The sequence below is a fragment of the Mirounga leonina genome, unplaced genomic scaffold, assembly GCF_011800145.1.
Source record: "Mirounga leonina isolate KUSES-001 unplaced genomic scaffold, KU_Mleo_1.0 Mir_154, whole genome shotgun sequence".
In the NCBI taxonomy this organism is placed as follows: domain Eukaryota; kingdom Metazoa; phylum Chordata; class Mammalia; order Carnivora; family Phocidae; genus Mirounga; species Mirounga leonina.
In genome coordinates, this window is record NW_023270389.1 from 20,831,144 (window position 1) to 20,847,426 (window position 16,283).

At 33.9% G+C, this 16,283-nt stretch overlaps 1 protein-coding gene across 2 annotated transcripts in view; it reads left to right on the plus strand.

Annotated features, from left to right (window-relative positions):
- CDC73 (cell division cycle 73) overlaps positions 1 to 15,916 on the plus strand; it is a 113,255-nt gene extending 97,339 nt beyond the window's left edge. The window contains exons 15-17 of one of the 2 annotated variants that reach the window (XM_035010158.1): positions 2,117 to 2,217; positions 7,970 to 8,111; positions 9,037 to 15,916. In XM_035010158.1, coding sequence (XP_034866049.1) covers positions 2,117 to 2,217; positions 7,970 to 8,111; positions 9,037 to 9,073 — 280 coding nt within the window. In that variant the 3' untranslated portion in view covers positions 9,074 to 15,916. The remainder of the gene's footprint in view (positions 1 to 2,116; positions 2,218 to 7,969; positions 8,112 to 9,036) is intronic. The other variant, XM_035010159.1, reaches the window with a different exon arrangement.
- Positions 15,917 to 16,283: the final 367 nt, after the last annotated feature.

Sequence of the window (16,283 nt, forward strand, 5' to 3'; positions counted from 1 at the left end):
AATTCTAGGAAGAAGGAGAGTTACACCATTTGTTTTATATGTTTGTAGTTACTTGCAGAAAAAATACGGTGTATACAGGTTCTGTCACCATGCTACAAAACACTGCTTGTATGTATCAGCTAGGTCCCTAGTCATTGATGTCATAACCTAGGAATAATATTTTCCTTACCTTTTTTCTTTCTTTCTCTGTTAATTGTCCTTTTAAGAATTCACTGAGATTAGTATTTATATTATCCTGCTTACCTCTTAACCCTGTGAAACCCAGTAGGATCTAGGTGATACCTCTCCAGCAAATTTCCTTTAGTTTGGCAGGTACTTTGGGCTTTCAGCTATTGTATGGTACAAGCTATGTCATCAAATTAAGAGACCATTTAATAGTGTGCTCCGTTACCAAAGATAGTTTTGGCACTATGGGATATATATCCTATGCAAGGAGGAAATTTTTTATTTAAGATTTAATGTTAGCCTTAGAGATTTTTTAGTAGATTAAGAATTTTAAGCTGTGGTTTTTCACAGTAACTTGAATTGTTGCTGTAGGTCTTTTACTTGAATAGAAGGTAACCCTGGTTTAATGCTCTGTTGGCTGTATAGTCTTCATCTAATGCAGTGGTGATCAGAGTATGATTTGCAAACCTCTGGGCATTCCTAAGACCATTTCAGGGAATTGTAAGGTTAAAACTATTTCCATTATAGTACTGAGATGGCTGTTCTCAGGATTTATCAGTCCTCCCATAGGAACAGTAGCGTAACCAGTGCACAGGAGTAATCATTCCCTCCCTTTCTCCTTCTCACTCCTCTTCTTACCTCCATTTCTCTTCTGACTAATGGACTGACCATACACTTATATTTCCTCATCTGTAAAATGGGGGTAATAATAGTAGTCACCTCGTTGAATTGTTTGGAAGATTCAGTGTGTTAACATATGTACAGTGTGAGGTGCTTGGAACAGCCCTGGCACAGAGTGAATGCTCATAGTACATCTTAATTAATGTTAACTATTATTGTTTATATTATGGTTTTGTTCCCACTTTAGTTCTAGACTTAAACTGTTTATGGCCTTTGTACTTATTATAATTTCTCAATTTAATTAAATATTTTGTGAACTAATGAAAAATATGAGGGCATAGAGAAAGATTTGTTCTTTTTAGGAAAACAGAGTTGAGTGGTTGGAAAGACAAGTTGCTTTATTTTGTATTTTTTATTTTTTAAAGATTTTATTTGACAGAGAGAGGGAACACAAGCAGGGGGAGTGGGAGAGGGAGAGCCAGGCCTCCCACCAAGCAGGAAGCCCAATGCGGGGCTCCATCCCAGGACCCTAGGACCATGACCCGAGCCGAAGGCAGATGCTCAACGACTGAGCCACTCAGGCGCCCCGACAAGTTGCTTTAAAAAAACACTAATGGGGTGCCTGGGTGGCTCAGTTAAGTGTCCAACTCTTTATCTCAGCTCAGGTCTTGATCTCAGAGTTGTGAGTTCAAGTCCCAGGTTGGGCTCCACGTTGGGCGTGGGGCCTACTTAGAAAAGAAAAGAAAATGCTAATAGAATTTAGGGTGAGTGAAATGTAAACAATTGGAAAAATTAAAGTTTGATGGTTTTTCTACCCAAGATTACTTTCCAAATAATCAGAACTCAGAAATAAGGCCTTGGGGCTTTATAAAATAAAATGATTGGTGAATTACTATAATTTATAATGTTTTTAATTAGAGTAAAGCATTTCAGATGTATTTGAATTTTAGATGATTTTCTTTTAAAACCAACTTTTTCAATTAATAGATCAAATCTTGTTCCCTATCACATTGGAAAAGTGGGCCCTTATTCTAGGAGAAGGGCAGATTAAAGGTTAAAAAGATTGCATATAAGGATTGTGTGTGTAATTATGTTTAAAAGGCTTAGGTGCAAAAACAGATGCATGGAAAGTTTAGCAATCATTAGTGTGCTCTAATGATAACATTATAACAAAGAGTTATGTAATTTGCCTCACAGATTTGTTGACAGTAGATTATATCACATGGGCAGTTGAGTCCTTTCCTTAAGAATTTACAGTAATCAAATTTCATATTTGAGGTATTGTCTCAACCCTGGAGCTCTAACCACCCTGCCCCTTTTCTCTTTATAGGGATCGGGTTGTAGCAGTTTTTGTGCAAGGTCCTGCATGGCAGTTCAAAGGTTGGCCATGGCTTTTGCCTGATGGATCACCAGTTGACATATTTGCTAAAAGTAAGATTCTCTTTATTATTTACTGCTTATCCAATATAGAAATGGTCTTGCTTTAAGAGAAAGCCATTTATGGCTCTTCATATATGATGTGTATATCAAAGGATTCCATTAACATATGCTAATTTTTAAGCACCTGTGAAATATTTTTAAAGTCTTTTTTTGAACATTAATATTTTTTTGTGTACTTATATCTAAAAGTGAATTATCTCCCATTCCCTACATTAGGTCACTTAAAAAGCATTAATATTGTTGCACATCCACAGATTTTTATTAAAACTGATGGCCAGTTTTTAAATGGGTTGACTTCCGCTGAACAGTAATGTGTAGCTAGGACTTAAAGTACCATGTGACCTTTACCAGCTATTTCCATTGTCTAGAATGATTGTAGCATGTTTGGCTTTTTCTTTTCACTGAAGTCTAAGTTCAAGTATTCTGTTCTTCAGAGAATCCTTCTCTGGCGAGCCTGGAAATAGCCATTACTTCCTTCCAGTTACTCTTTAAGCTCTTTTATTTTCATAATAGTACTTACATGTTTGATGTTATCTTATTTATACCTTTACTGTAAGTCTTCCCTGGCTATAAGGCCAAGTTCCTTGGTGGGAGGAGCCTTTTCTGCCTTGTTTACCCTTGAATTGTCATCACAGAAGAGTGCCTGGCTAGGGGAAGCATTCAGTAGATATCTGTTAAATGAATATTTCATGTGGCTGAGATCTTTTGGTGTATTGGTATAGTGAGATACACTAAACGTAGATTAATTTACTCTGGTTTTTGCAGTAGAGATATTCCAATTATTATTTAATTTGAGTACCCAATTAAGTTAGTAACTGTAGTAAAATTGTTTTTTTAAAAAACATTCTTAGGAAACAAGTATGTTTATTAGAAATGACAACTTCAGTTATTATGAATATAGATTGTGCTACTGTAAAATCCAGCCTTTTTTTTTTTTTTTTAAAGCAACCTCAGCTTTGTTAGTGGTTACCACCATTCTTCCAAGATGGAAACTGCCCAAGCTTGGAAGTTTTAATCCTTTATTCTCTACTTTCATTCATTTTAGACAATGATTCTAATATTACTAATATTGTGATAGATTTTTGTTATTTCTGAAACTTGAATAATGCACAGGGTTGATAAATAGAAAGTTAAAGATATAGAGTGAATGGGAATTTTAATGAAAGTGAAATGTCCGTGAACACGAATGTTTTACCTACTTGCTTGCCTTTTTGAATAGTGTTGCAAAAAAAAAAAAAATGATTATAATGTCTTCAAGATGTAAATGCTGCCTAAATTTTATACAGAATGTAATGATGTTGTAATTTCTTTTGGTCAGATTGTTAGTCTTCTGAAATTTAGATAAGAAGAGACTTTTTTATACAGTTACCAATTATGATTTTCTTCCATAAATTATTTCTTTTCAGTCTTCCTTCTTTAAGCTCTTGCTTCTATCAGCATTTAAAATGAAAGTACTCTTCTTGCCCCTTCCATCTTAAAACTTTCTCTTGACCTCAACTCTAGCTCCTCTTTTGAATTGTCTCTACTAACTCATTTTCTATTCAGTTCTCAATTAGCTGTTTGGCTCTCTTGCTCTTCACTAAACTATTCTCACCAAACTTACCAGTGACTCAGATATTAGATACTTTTGACATCCTTATCAGAATTTGATTCTCTTCATTCATTTCTTCCTTTTTAAAATGTTCTTTTCCAAGGGCTTGTTACTCTTTCTCAGATTCTCTAGCTACTTTTCCTCTGGCTTTCCGCTACCTCTTTGTCTAGTTTCTCTTCTCCTTTATTATAGATAACTCTCTCAAGGAGATCTGGTAGTTTTCAATTACCATCTAAAATCCTCCCCTTATTCTAAGTGAAGTCTCTTTATATTCTGGGTCTATATATCTCACTAATTACGAGAGAACTCCTCTGAGAGGTCCTGTTGGTACATCAGACTCAGCCTGTTCCAAATGGAATTGTCTTGTACTCTTCCTCATTCTCACACTGTTTCTTTTTCTCAGTTAGTTTCTTTTGTAATTTTCCTAAGCCACAAATTTAGGAATATATTACCTTTTAGCTCTTATTTGGTCTCCTTGCTTTTTACTCTGCCATTTCTAGGTTTTCACCCTTTCCCCCATAACACACATAGAAAATAGTAACATCTATATAGCATGGGAGAAAACTGAGCATCTGTATGGGCCCTGGTAAAAACTTATATTTTCTTCATATTGCATAATAGAATACAGAATTTTAGAGAAGGTATTAAGTATTGATTTGTAAAAAAATGCTAGTTACCAATGAGAAAATTTTTTCATGAGTATCTATATTATGTTGCCCGTTTGTCACCTGACATGCCATCATTGTACCTACTAAATATTATTCAAGAGCATTGTCTCTTTTTTTTTTTTTTACTTCTTTGTTCCTGTAAAATAATGACGAGATTCATGCAGTTTGCAAAAAATGAACAATTCTGAATCGTGTGAAGTATTTTGCTTTAGTATTCATTGTGCTACCAGATAGATGACTGGCTTGCTTTTTGTTTTTGTTTTTAAAGATTTTATTTATTTATTCATGAGAGACAGAGAGAGAGAGAGAAGCAGAGGGAGAAGCAGGCTTCCAAGGAGCAGGGAGCCCGATGTGGGACTCAATCCCAGGACCCTGGGATCATGACCTGAGCCGAAGGCAGACACTTAACCATCTGAAACACCCAGGCGCCCCAGATAACTGGCTTTCTTATAAAAGAAGTTCGTTTGTTCTATTTTTTGCTGAGGATTAAAAACTAAAAGTCTTTTTTTGAATAAGAAAGATGTTTTATAGTAATGTCTTGGTGTAAGTTTGCTTGCCACCTATCCTTCATGCTAATAAAATATATTGTATGATTAGAGAAACCTTATGCTTTCTCATTTGTGATTTAAACTTTTTGGACTCTCACGTTTCACCTTTTTTTTAAGATTTTTTATTTTATTTTATTAGAGTACAAGCAGGGGGAGTGGCAGGTAGAAGTAGAGGGAGAAGCAGGCTCCCCGCTCAGCAGGGAGCCCAACGTGGGGCTCAATCCCAGGACCCTGGAATCATGACCTGGACCAAAGGCAGCCGCTTAACCGACTGAGCCACCCAGACGCCCCTCACGTTTCACCTTAAATTTTAAAAGTTGTCTATTCTGGTGGAAAAATAAATACTACTTAAACTAAATCTATTGAAATTAAGGAGTGGGGGACTGTAGGCTTTTATAGCTTTAGATAAATTTTTTTAAAATATAACTAATATATTTTTCAGAATGAGGGGTACCTGGGTGGTGCAGTTGGTTAAGGGTCTGCATTTGGCTCAGGTCATTTCCCTAGAGTCCCAAGATTGAGCCCTGCGTCGAGCTCCTTGGTCAGCGGGGAGTCTCCTTGTCCCTGTCCCTCTGCCTCCTCCTTGGCTTGTGTGCTCGTGCTCTCTCTCTCTCAAATAAATAAATAAAGTCTTCAAAAAAGAATGATTTAGGGGCGCATGGGTGGCTCAGTCCGTTCGTTGAGCATCTGACTCTTAATTTCGGCTCAGGTCATGATCTCAGAGTCATGAGATTGAGCCCTGCATCGTGCTCATCACTCAGCAGGGAGTCTGCTTGAGATTCTCTCTCTCCCTCTGCCCTTCCATCCATTCTCTAAATAAATAGATAGATAAATAGATAAATATTTTTTAAAAGAATGATTTAAAGCACATCATATTGAGAAAATTAGAAGTGAAACGTAGTAAGGAAAACAGGAAGTATTGAAATGTTGACTTTAATTTAAAAATTTTAAAAATTAAAATTTTTTATACAGATAAATATTTTGAAAATGGGTTTTCTCAAACTATAATATATAGCCCTTCTAATGATTCAGTTTAAATTTATTAAATTGAATTAAATTCAAAATGAATAATGTGTCTGATGAGGGGACCTTTTAATTATATAAAAGCATAATAATTCTGAAGTAATGTTTATATGTTTCTTTTTGTGGGCACAAATGATTCATTTTGAATTTCCATCAAGAATTATACTTTGGGGGCACCTGGGCGGCTCAGTCAGTTAAGCATCTGCCTTCAGCTCAGGTCATGATCCTGGGTGTCTGGGATCGAGCCCTGCATCGACCTCTCTGCTCAGAGGGGAGTCTGCTTCTTCATCTCCCTCTGCCTGCCACTCTGCCTACTTGTGATCTCTCTTACTCTCTCTGTCAAATAAATAAACTCTTAAAAAAAAAAAAGAATTATACTTCATTCGATTCATTATTAACATCGAAAGCCAGTAGGCCAGCCAGCAGTATGGAACAAGCAGTCCATAAAGTAGCTATCAAAAAAATTAACAAAGTCAATCAGAAGACCTCTAATACTAGATGATAATGATAGTAACAGTTATATCTTATATGCTAGAAAAAAAGTAAATTGAAAGAAAAGCTAAACATCTTACATGTGTACATGTAAAACAAAAACTTCACAGATGGTAAATTGATTGCAAAATAAACTAGCCAGGTTGATTCAACTGGATGATCAGAGAGAGAGAACGATTGAAAGTAATACTTTTTGGTCCATTTGTTAACCTTTTGCAATATACTGTATTTAAGAGGTTTTGCCCTAGTCTTTTATTTGCCCAAAACCCAGAATTAACTGTTAAAAATGAAAACCGGATAATTTCACCTTCTTACTCTAAACTTTCTAGTGGCTTACTATCATATTTGGAATAAATTCGTATTTTTTACCATAGCCAAATTCTACGTATAGGACATTGCCTACAAAAGAAGTTATACTTGTTTATAGAGTGTGCCAAGCTTGCTTTCATTTCAGAACCTTTTTACTAGCTGTTCCGTCTGCCTGAAATCCTCTTATGGATCTTTGCTAGACTCACTTTTTATATCATTTAATTATCTACTTCTAGGTAACCTTCTCACAAGGCTTTCCAAATTTTTCTTTTTCCCTTTTCATCATTTCTTACCAAGTTCCGTTAGTTCTTACTCCCTAATTATTTCTTGAATCTTTTTCTTGCCAGGAATATATCTTCTCCCAGTTGAGCAAATCTCTTCTCTAGATTACTGAATTGTATCAGTAGTCACTGCTAAACACTTTGCAGTGATTCTCCCTATCTCTTAGATAAAAGTCCAAACCCCTTACTATGGCCTACATGGCCAACATTGTTCTGAATCTGTGGTCTTACCTTTTACCCATTTTTTACATTACTTTGTATGATGCAGTTCCACTAAATTTCTTTAGTTCCTAGATGAAACCATTTTCTCTTTGAGCATGTTCTTGGCTAACTGGGTCACTTTTGTTCTGTGTTTGCCTAATTCTTACTCAAGCTTTAGATCTTAGATTAGAGATCGTTACCTATGTAAGCTTTTCTGAATTCCTTGGTCTGGGTAAGGTACTCTTATGTTTTTGTGATATACTACACCTTTATCATACTGTATTTGAATAGGTGTTTCTTCTTCTTCTTATCCTTCACCCAGAACGTATGTGTTTTATCTTACCTTATTCCTCATTTCAGTCCCAGTGGCTGCCATGTATAAACCCTCAGTAGGTATTTGTTGAATTGAATGTTTTTGAGGATGCCACAGTGCTTATTAGCATCTATTTCAAAGATCACTTTCGTTATGATGTAGCTTCATTTGGTTGAAGAAAGTTTGATTTTTTTAAAGTTTTTTGTTTGGTTTAGTTTTTTGGTTAATGTCTATATTGGATATTTTTATTCTTTTGTAAAATATTTTTATAATTTTGATTGCAGTTTGAATAAAAAATATTATTTCCCCCCATATAGTTAAAGCCTTCCATCTCAAATATGATGAAGTTCGTCTAGATCCAAACGTTCAGAAATGGGATGTAACAGTATTAGAACTCAGCTATCACAAACGTCATTTGGATAGACCAGTTTTCTTACGGTTCTGGGAAACATTGGATAGGTAATTCTGATCCTAAAATGCACTTACTTCTGCTTTATTGTAGTAATTTTCCTTTCTCCTCAGTTAGATTTTAAGTTCATTAAAGTTGTGAACATATCCCCCAGTTCCCCTTTTCGAACATTGTCTGATTTGATGATCCAGTAGATAATTAACAAATGTCTTTGTTATACTGATCTTAGAAACAGATGGAGAAAGTGTGTATACCTGGTTAGAAAGAACAGTAAACTCTGGGTCGGAAGACCTAGATTTTAATTCTCTTTTTGTGATCTGGCTCTAATGAACTGTGACCTTTCTGAACCTTGTTTTTTGTCTGTCCAAGAGGCTTGGATTAAGTGATCCCTATAGTTTTTTGTTTTGTTTTTTTTTTTTGTTTGCATCAAAAGGTCACTGACTGGATTTGTTATGGGTAGCTTGTGAAAGGAATTCAGTTTTTGAATTTATTTTAATTACTATTATAAATAGGATTCTTAAAGCCCTTTTACAGTAACATCAGTTTTATAATTGGAAAATTTAAGAACAGCATATGATCATAATACCACTAAATTTATTCTTGTTGAGGTGCTCTTTAAAATCTGTCACTTTCTTGGTGTAAGTCTCTTGCTGAATATTAAGGGTTTTCCAAAGTCAGAGGTGACTGAGGTAACCCAGTGATTCTAACTGATAATATATTAAAGAGAAACATTTATTATTCTAGCCAGAAGCTCTGAGATTATAGAATTTAATAAGAGGGATGTTTTTTCTGGCTTCAGAAGTTCTTATTCTGTATTTCCAAAGTACAGTATCAGGTTTCCAGTTTTTTAGAAAACAAAACATCCTGTACATTTTTGAATTTTAAGTTAAAATGTTAACTTATTTTTACATGTAATATTCTAAAAATCCTACAATTCCTGTAATCATTATAACCTATTATAATATTATTTTTCAGGTACATGGTAAAGCATAAATCCCACTTGAGATTCTGAATTTTACTTGGTTTCCCCTTTTTCTGGAGATCTGGATTAAGAAGCATGGATATACCTTGACCTAAAGACTGAGACTCAAGCTTTATGAATTTATCAAGAACTTACAAATGAAGAAGGTCACAAATCGATCTTTTATAAGACCTTATTTGATGCTTTATGCTTCAAAGGGATGATGCTTGTCATCCATATAAGCAAACTTTTTGGCTTACAACTATTTTTTTAATATTAGCCTTCTAGTCTGTAATGGAAATTGTATATTTTGATAGAAGTTTTTTCTCCATTGGTTAAATTAGCATTACTCAAAATTTGTTTCTTTAGAAAATAAATACAGGTTATAAACGTGTGTATATTTAGAGGTTAAAAGGCTCTTTAGGCCATCTTGCTTCTGATTTTTCATTGCTCTATAATTCCTTTTATTGAAAATACTATGTTATGAATGATATTAAATTTTAGTCTCTGGAACTTCCAAAACTAGCAAAGGGATGTGACTATTTTGAATGAATCAGAATGTCAACTGTTGTATACTATACCTATACTTATTCTTTATTTAAAAAAGAAAAATGAAAAATCAAGAACAATTCTTAAGCTTTGGTTGAACTGTTCAGCCTTTCCAAGACTTATTTACTTAAAATGAATACATTTAATGAATGTACATTCTTCTCACTGACTTTGGTGATTTTAAAACTTAGAATGATATTTCTATCTGTGCTATCTTTCCACTTGAAAAATCTCAAAACACAGATTAAAAACCTGTTAGGCTATAGTACTTTTTATTTTGGGAGCCAGAGTATGTTTGGGGGAAGGAAATGTATTAGTCCTACTGCAGTGTAACTTTAACTTTCTTTTTTTTCCTCATAAGTTCACCTTTGATTCTTACTTTATATGTATGGCATAGGATTTTGAGACTTCTGTTTCTAGGCATGTTGATCTTGGAGTTCTTATCTTCCATTATCCCTAAATATTGATAAACTCCCCCAGACACCAAAGAACACATTTGCTTAATTAAGTGTCTGAACAGAAACAAGATAAAAACACTGGTATTTTTATGTGCGTGTTCAAAATCGTATAAAATATAAAACCTATATTTTAACTTAGTAAAATATTTTACTACTTCTCTACTTTGGAGTGTTGCATCCAAGGTACAAATGAATGAGCATTTTCCTTGAGTCTTGATTTCATCTTTTATTACTTAAAAGCAACTTGGAACCTCTACTCCCTTAAAGAGTTTTTGCCATTAGGATCGTTGCTGATCTTTCATCTTGTGTCATTTTTTTCCTCTATTCGCCCCCCCCCCCAAGTGATTTCTCTTAGGTCAACATTTTTTTTTTTTGGTAAACATTTAGCTCCTTGTTATGCTGACATTACCTAGCCTCATTTTGAAATTTAATACTATCATAAAAATGAGAAGCACTTACTATTTATTTTTAATCACAAAAGTCCATACTAGTAGTGAATAGAAAAAATATTTATTCATATAGAATTCACTAGGTTCTTAAGAAAAGCAGTCAGCATTTTAAATTATTAGATTGTAGGATATTTATAAGGTTTGAACAGATTCTACCCCCTTCCTTTCTTTGCATCCTCTTCTTGAAAACAAAAGAGAACTCAAATTTGTTCACTTTAGAATTTCTCAGCATATAAACTGTCTTCAAAATAAATTATGTATTGTATAAACTTTCTCCATGATGAAATCGTCGAGGACTAGAATCTGTGATATTTTAATGTAAGATTACTTGTTAAGACTACTACAAGTGGACAAGAACTACCTTTCTATAAAGATTTTTAGTATTTATACTTATGTCATATAAGAAATTTACTTGATACAGAGTGTGGTTAAAATTGGGAACATCTACTTTAAACAGGGTTTATTTTTCTATCTTGAATTTGCCTTATGTATATTCAAAGGCTTCTGGAAATACTGTAAAGGAACATTAGGAAAAGTACAAATATGCTGTGCTATGTATTTTAAAATCAGACCCTTAGTATGTACTTATTTTCTTTTTCTTTTTTCAGTATTTCAGTCCCTTATTTAGGTCCATGTAATTAATTTAATAGCCACTAATTCCAAAAACAAATTTTTTTCAGCCAATCATTATTATCTCATGACTCCCAAGTCCTACAGCAGCACCTATCACTGTGCCTTGCACATAGTAGGCATTCAGTAAATAATTTATATGCATGAATGATTTTTCAGTGTGACTGATTTATTACAAAAAGTACTTTGACTAGGTCTTAGAGTTTGAAAATACAGAATTACAGGGAATGAAGAGGTATACACAGATATTTTAATGGAAATGAGGTATGCATTAATAAACTTGACCTACCCGGAAGTTACTGTTAACTGGAGACACCCTTGTCTTGTCCCACTGGTAAAAGAAAATTCCATTTCTTTATTCATAGGACCCTCTTCTGAGTCAGGTAACATTAAGAAGCTTGTTGGTTTCAGTCATTAACTCTCAACCCTGACTGCACATTAGAATCATTTGGGGGACCATTTAAATATACTATTGCCCGATTCCTGATTCTGATTTAATTTGGGCTGAGACCTGATCATCAGTATTTTTAAAAAGTTCTCTAGGTAATTTCATGTTCAGAAAGGATTGAGAATCACTGATTTAATGTTATTGAAAACAATGCCAGTATTAAATGTTGTGTTTCCTCCTCATCTCCTTTCCTCCTCTCCTCTCCTCCCCTCTCCTTTTTTTTTTCTTTTTTCTTTTCTTTCCTTTCCTGCTTTTTTTTTTCTTTTGATGACCACCCTTTACACTAGACCATCCCCCTTATTGATAGTATTGGCCTATAGTTCCACATGACAAATTCAAGTCTTATTTATTTAATATAGGAGTATTTTGCTGTTTAATATTTAAACAATGTTTAATATATTTCATTATAAACTAGTACTACAGTTTATGATTTGTTTCCCATGTGTCCATATCTTTTACTAACTTTTTTTTAACAGCAGCATGACAACAATCCATACAGAAATAACTAGTTCATAATGAGGAAAATTTCGTAATTAATTTTTAAGGTAGAAGAAAGCAAAGTATTAATTTCTTATCTGCCATGCAGAATTAGAGTTTGCTTATGAAAGGAAAGAGGCATACTTTTTAATTGGTCTGCACAGAAAAGTAAAAGTAAATTATTCATTTAAATAAAATTCATTATCAAACATTAAAGGAAATATTTTTCCTAAATAAAAATTTTTGTGACTCCTAACAAAGTTAAAGCGATACATTCTTTTTTGGAGGGTGGGGAGGGCGTATTTAGTTGACATATTTCTTACTATATAACAATTCCATTTTATTGGTATTAACAATAGAAATGATGATAGGATATACATATGTGGCCAGAAATAAAGTGCCACTTTGTCAGATAACGATTATCTGAGTCTTAGTTGTTGAACTAATTAGTTTTTGAGACCAGCAGTGCATTTTATAAATATTATAAAAGCTAATCAAAATTAAAACATGAAAAATAAATTTAATTACATGCGCCTTAATATTACTTGACTGAATTTTTATTCACTTGGATTTGATATTCAACTGGTTACCCTAACCATAGTAAATTAACTTTATAAAAGGACAAATGACTGAATTTGACTTAACGACTGAGCCACCCAGGCGCCCCTTGAATTTGACTTAAATTAAGAACTGGATTAGGAATTTTGAAATGCTGTGTCCTATATATTCTGGCCTGTCCATTGCCACATTTGGCTGTATAGTGGTGCCAGCATGGTTTCTATATTAATATGTTGGAATAATAACTAAGGAAAAATTGAAAATGTATAATAGGTGTATAAAGAATTACATTTAGTAAATGCATAATAGGCAATAATACTTCCAGGTCATTGATCTGTTTGGGCTTATATGTATTATTTTAGGTAGTGTTTATTAGAGTATCTTGGGAGTTATAAATGTATGCCATTTAAATGAGTAAAGCTAATGAAATTTTATTGCCAAAATTCAAAAAGTGGGGTGCTACTATGTCAAATTTAAGTAAATGATGTATCTGAGAATTTTGTTTGCTACTGAATTCCCTTTCTATCCAGTTTAAGTTTACTAAAAGTTACTTAACCTCCAAGTTTGATTATAGTGCTTTATATATAATGTAGTTCATTTACATGGTATAGGCACTATAAATGATTGTTTAGCCACCAATTTGTATTCTTTCTCAAGCAAAGTGGTTCTTGAATGGAGCTTAAATTTGGGCCATGTGATCTGATAAAATGTTCGGTGATTCTTACTCCATTTCAGTGGATTTTTACATTCAAAGTTTAATTGTAAATAAAACATTTTGTAGTACTTTACTTCAACAGTCTTGGGGACATTCCCACCCCACTTCTACCCTGCTCTTCATCCCTCCAACCAAAAAATCACACTCAACCAAGAATACAGAAACTGTATTATGGGGTAGGATATGGATGATGACCGTCTTTCCATAAAAGGATTTATGAGATTTTTCAGGCATAGTATTTCTGTTTTGAAAATAAATGCAATGTGAGTTTTCACTTTGAAAACTAATGAGTTAAGTACATTTATAGTCTTCTGTTAATGAGTTAAATAACGTAGAGAATTATAGTTCTTCCTAGAAGTAACAAGCCACATCATCTATTGAGCTGAGTTTGCTTATGGTCCAGTTTACTGTCTCCTTTATTGTTTTAATAGAATTAAGAATGTATCCGGTAAATTACATCATCTTTACAGTTTGAGTACCCTGACTTTAACATTTTATAGTTTGAAAACAAGCTGTACTGCGCATATAATCAAATCATTAACAGCATCATCCTACTGGTTGTGCCAGTGATAATGTGTGACTCTTTTGCAACGGAATTCCTTTAATGAAGAATTTAATGGGCCCTACTCAAACTTAATTTCCTTTCAGTTCATAAGTGCCCACTAAATATGTGTTTTATCCTGCTCTTCTGTTCATTTGATTATCTGCTCTTAGGCAGATGAGCATTCACATAACTAAAATAGATATAGCAAGAGTTGTAGATGCTGTTGGATTTTTTTCAAGGCTCAAAGGTGCTAGTATATAACAGCACATTGCCAAATAAGCTTTTTTTCCTCTTATTTTCTAAAACACTTTCCATTTTTATTTAATCGTGTAATGATCAGGTGTTTAACATAAAAAGTAGCTCTAGAGAAGGATGTGTTGTTGAGTCTGTCATAATTATTTGTAGGTACTTTGTTACAGAATTATAGTTTATAATTAATTCATCATCCAGAGAATGTTGATTTATACTACACAACTAATGTAAATAGGGCTCAGGCTATATAAGAAAGAAGAAATCAGATTTGGTTAATCACACTTGAATATTTTTTTGGACTGTACTTGATTTACCAAGAATTTCCAAATGGATACCCATTGAGTTACACAACATTCGCTGTGATAAAATATGGTAATTTACACTCACAGAAGAACTGCGTTCATGGAGTATACCATGTTAAAAATGTAAATATGGTAATGGCATCAATTTCTCTTTAAAATTGTTAAATAATATAAATATGTCTTTCTTTAAAATGGAATAGTTTGAAATTTTATCAAGTTGGTGTGTGTAATGGTTGGGGAAGATCAAATGAGCTTGCTCATGGCTTATTCGATTATTTTAGCCCAATTGGGCATCACTAATGTTTATGGTCATTTTGACTGTAAAACAGTTTTAAAGTATTTGTATTCTTAGTTATGTGTTTTTATTTCATTATACACCGTTGAGTACAAAAAGGAAGTGTAAGGGTTACTGATGATGAAATAAACTGAGGGTCATTAATGTAGTTGATGTAGGAATTTGAAGAGAAAGAAGAAATTATATGGGAACTCCAACTCAGTGGGAAAAAAATGTAGAATTTGGGCAGTGTGTATCTTTTGGGGGTTTATACATAAATTTAAGTGAAACTAGGCAAACCTGTGGTATGATATTTCTCCATCAGCATTGAGTGGCTTGATTGCAGGTGTAGAGAAAGCAAATAGATTTTCAGCTTTTGATGGAAGTAAAAGCAGGCCGGGGTGGTGAAGATATTCACAAGTGATGATTATAGTACCAGAATATGGAATCTTAGCTCTTCAAGGAATAAACAATATAAAGGAGGTTGTGGATTGTATGAAAGTGGGGCTGACCCATGAACTGAAAACGTCAGTGAAATGAAGCTAAAAGTAAATCTGAAAGAGAAGAGAGGATGGGATATATAAAATCAAGATTTCAGAGAGGTGATAGGATATTGAGGAAAAGTCAAAAACTTGTAAGTGACTGAGATAGGAGAAGAGCTCTTTGGAGTCAAAGATCTGAGACCACGGTTACTCAAGTGAGTGTTGAAATAACAGAACGACAAGAATAGGGGTGGCAGGGAAGATAGCCACAGGCTATGACTCAGGTCAATGGCAACAAGAAAATCGTAACTGGATAGCATGAGCTTTAAAGGATCCATGCTCAAAATCATTGGCTTTGTATCAAGAGATCAGTGAATGTACATTTAGATATTTTAGGATTTTTTTTAAAGGTATATAGATCATTTCAATGTCCTCCTCTAACTTCTTTTTTTTTTTAATTATGTGCATGTTCCTTTAGCACAGATTATGAGGGCTTTTATTGTACTAAGTCCTCTCTGACAGCCTTTCTACCTTCTCTGAGTCTTGTTTTCCCCAATTTGTTCCCACATCAGGCTAGTTCTTGTATTCTTTGCCTCTTCTGTAGTGCAATGATAACTGGGAGTGGATAAAATTCTTTTTTTGGAAGACCTGAGCACCACTCTGTTCTGAGGTTCCATAACATGCCCAAACTCCTAGTATGTACATCTCATTTCTGAGGGAGAACACCATGAATGGTTCCCAAAGTGGCTACAGGTACTGGAAAAAAGGAATACCTGGAAGTACTGGAGGTTGTAAAGGGTTTTTCATTGACTTTTCTATGGGCATCTTCTTATCTTCAGTTTGTTTTATTCTAGATTTTGGATGAGAATTCTTGGAATGTTGTCAGCTTTCTTTTCCTACAGTGAGGTGGGTTAGATGTTATTTTGAGCCTAATCTAAATCTTACCTGAATGTTTCTTTCTTTGGTTTCCTTGTTAACATGAGGTGGTGTGTGTCTTTTCTTGTTTGGTGGCTGATGGTTTACTGTTTTTCCTTTTTTCTCACTCCCCTACCAATTCTTTAGTTGTTAAGTGTGATGGAGCTCTGATCTCACTTTACTTCATTGTCTTCACCCAGAAATGACC